This window comes from Postia placenta, assembly GCF_002117355.1.
Source record: "Postia placenta MAD-698-R-SB12 unplaced genomic scaffold POSPLAscaffold_34, whole genome shotgun sequence".
Classification (NCBI taxonomy): Eukaryota; Fungi; Basidiomycota; class Agaricomycetes; order Polyporales; family Adustoporiaceae; genus Rhodonia; species Rhodonia placenta.
This window is the reverse complement of record NW_020169865.1, coordinates 14,092-16,139: the sequence shown is the minus strand read 5'-3', so window position 1 is coordinate 16,139 and position 2,048 is coordinate 14,092. Positions and strand designations below refer to the sequence as shown.

General features: G+C 60.4%; 1 protein-coding gene across 1 annotated transcript in view; it reads left to right on the top strand.

Moving 5' to 3' along the window:
* Positions 1-1,928: 1,928 nt before the first annotated feature.
* POSPLADRAFT_1072014 (hypothetical protein) overlaps positions 1,929-2,048 on the top strand; it is a gene marked incomplete at both ends in the record, with an annotated part of 1,432 nt that continues 1,312 nt past the window's right edge. The window contains one exon of the mRNA XM_024482475.1: positions 1,929-1,988. Within this exon, the coding sequence (XP_024332892.1) occupies positions 1,929-1,988 (60 nt within the window). The remainder of the gene's footprint in view (positions 1,989-2,048) is intronic.

Below are 2,048 nucleotides of genomic sequence, written 5' to 3'. Positions count from 1 at the left end.
GCGCTCGCTCGCTCTGCTCCGCGTCTTCGTTCTCAACTTGCTCGCTCGCTCCCTCGCTCGTCTACTTATTTCTGTCTTGCAGCACGTCCGCCATCATCGCCTGCTTTCTGCTACACAATACATTTGGGAGCGCGCCGTATCTAAAGACCCATTGTCTGGCCGCGCTTCCCTATTTGGTCTTCATCGGCGCCAGGCTTAATCGCGATCGGCACGATCACGCTCAACAGTACTGGCGACGCTCTTGTCCGCAACTTCAAGTCCAGGTGCAAGGTCAGCAGCAGGGGCTTCGACGCAACATCCGCCGCCTTCGATATCGCCTCCCGAAGGCTATTGCTACGAGGCCCACAGCAATCAAGTTGCGTCGTTCCCGATGCCTTGCCCTTCTCTCAAGCACACCGCCCGGAAGCGTCGTCCTTCCGCTGCGAAATATTGAGGTCAGAACTACTCTTCTCGAATCACTGACATAGCCGGTGCGCGGAGCTGCAAGACTGCCTGCGCGGGCACAGGGCTTTCCTCACAGCAACGGCGCGGCATTCGCGTTATCTGGACGACGCATTCAAGACGCTGCCTGGTTGACCCAGAGGTAAGGTCACCATTGTCGCGCGCAGACCTCTTCTAGCTCGCGCAACTGACGTCCTACGGTCTTCAAGACGGCAAGAACTCTCAGTACTGCCACAACACGCCTCCTTACCATGAGTGGGCGTGAGCGTGCCGCCGGTGCGGCTGGAAAGAGTAGCAACCATGTATGTATGTCGCCTGCTCACCATGTCTTCGATGAGCAGACGTCCTGACGGCGTTCACGTCAGCGTAGAATGGGACAAGACGGCGAGCATCCTATGCGAGATCAAGTATCGCGCCCTAGCTACTCGCGCCATGGTACCATGCAGCCTGCTTCAGGATCGTCGACTCTCAGGTCCCAGAGGAATGCCAGTGCTAGGTTTGCAGCCCCCGCGCCATCGACAGAAACCACGCCGTCCGCATCCAGAAGGCGCGCCAGAGAGCCGCGCTCGACCTCGATAGGCAGAAGCAGCGAGTCAGCAGTCCAGGCGTGGACAGGAGCGCGCGACGGGCAAGCGCAGCAGCGATAGACGGCGGCCGCCAGAGCAAACGGAGAAGGAGGCCGTTCATCAACGTGCAGCCGACGGGCGAGAATGACATCATCCCCCACGACGACACCCGCGAGAGGCTACGCCGTGCCGCGGCGCAGTGGCGAGGCGTGACCGCCCCCGAAGGCGAATCCTCGACAACGACGTCCCCCACCACGCCGCCCGTCTTGTTGACGCCCGACGGCTTCCCCTCATCTTCACCCGTTCATCTCACTGCCCTCACAAAGTCCGCGTTCCACCCCGCCCTCTCCTCAGCGTCGATCCTTCCCTCCGCCCCCCTTCTTACGCCGTCCGCGCTGCTCGTTCTATTCCCTCCTCGTCCTTCATCACCGCGTTCACGTCCACCATCACCCCCTCTACCGCTTATCCGTCCGACCCCCTGAACGCCTATGCCCACCTCAGCATGCCAAAGCCCTTGTCCACCTCCTACTCCTGGACAAGGTAGAGCAGGAGGGCAAGGCGGCGCAACAACCGAACAATGCCTTAGTGTGAGTACGTGCTCTGAGAGGGACTGACCCATCCTTATCCGCCCCCGGTTCTCAGACGCAACCGAACGGACATCCTGGAGACCTTACTGTCGGCGCGCATACTGGGCCGCTGCCATTCCGGCGTGCCGCTCGTGCGCGCAGCATCTCCAAAATTGTTGCGCTGTTCAAACGCCTCGATGTCGACGTCACTACACGTTGGCGTCAAGAGCATCAGCTTGTGCTTGAGTCCGAACAATGAAGGAGCGACCCGGAGCTGCAGAAGCCTGCCACTCTTGACATCCTTCTCGCGTTCGAGGACTACAGCCGCGTGCGGGAGCGAGAGTTTGAGGAGCAAATGCGACGTGCACAGGTCGAGAAGACCCGCAAGGAGCGTAAGGCGCGAGAGGCGTTCAGGGTGCGTATGAGATAGGCTACAGATTGACCTACGATACTGACCTAGGACGCGTGCCCAGGA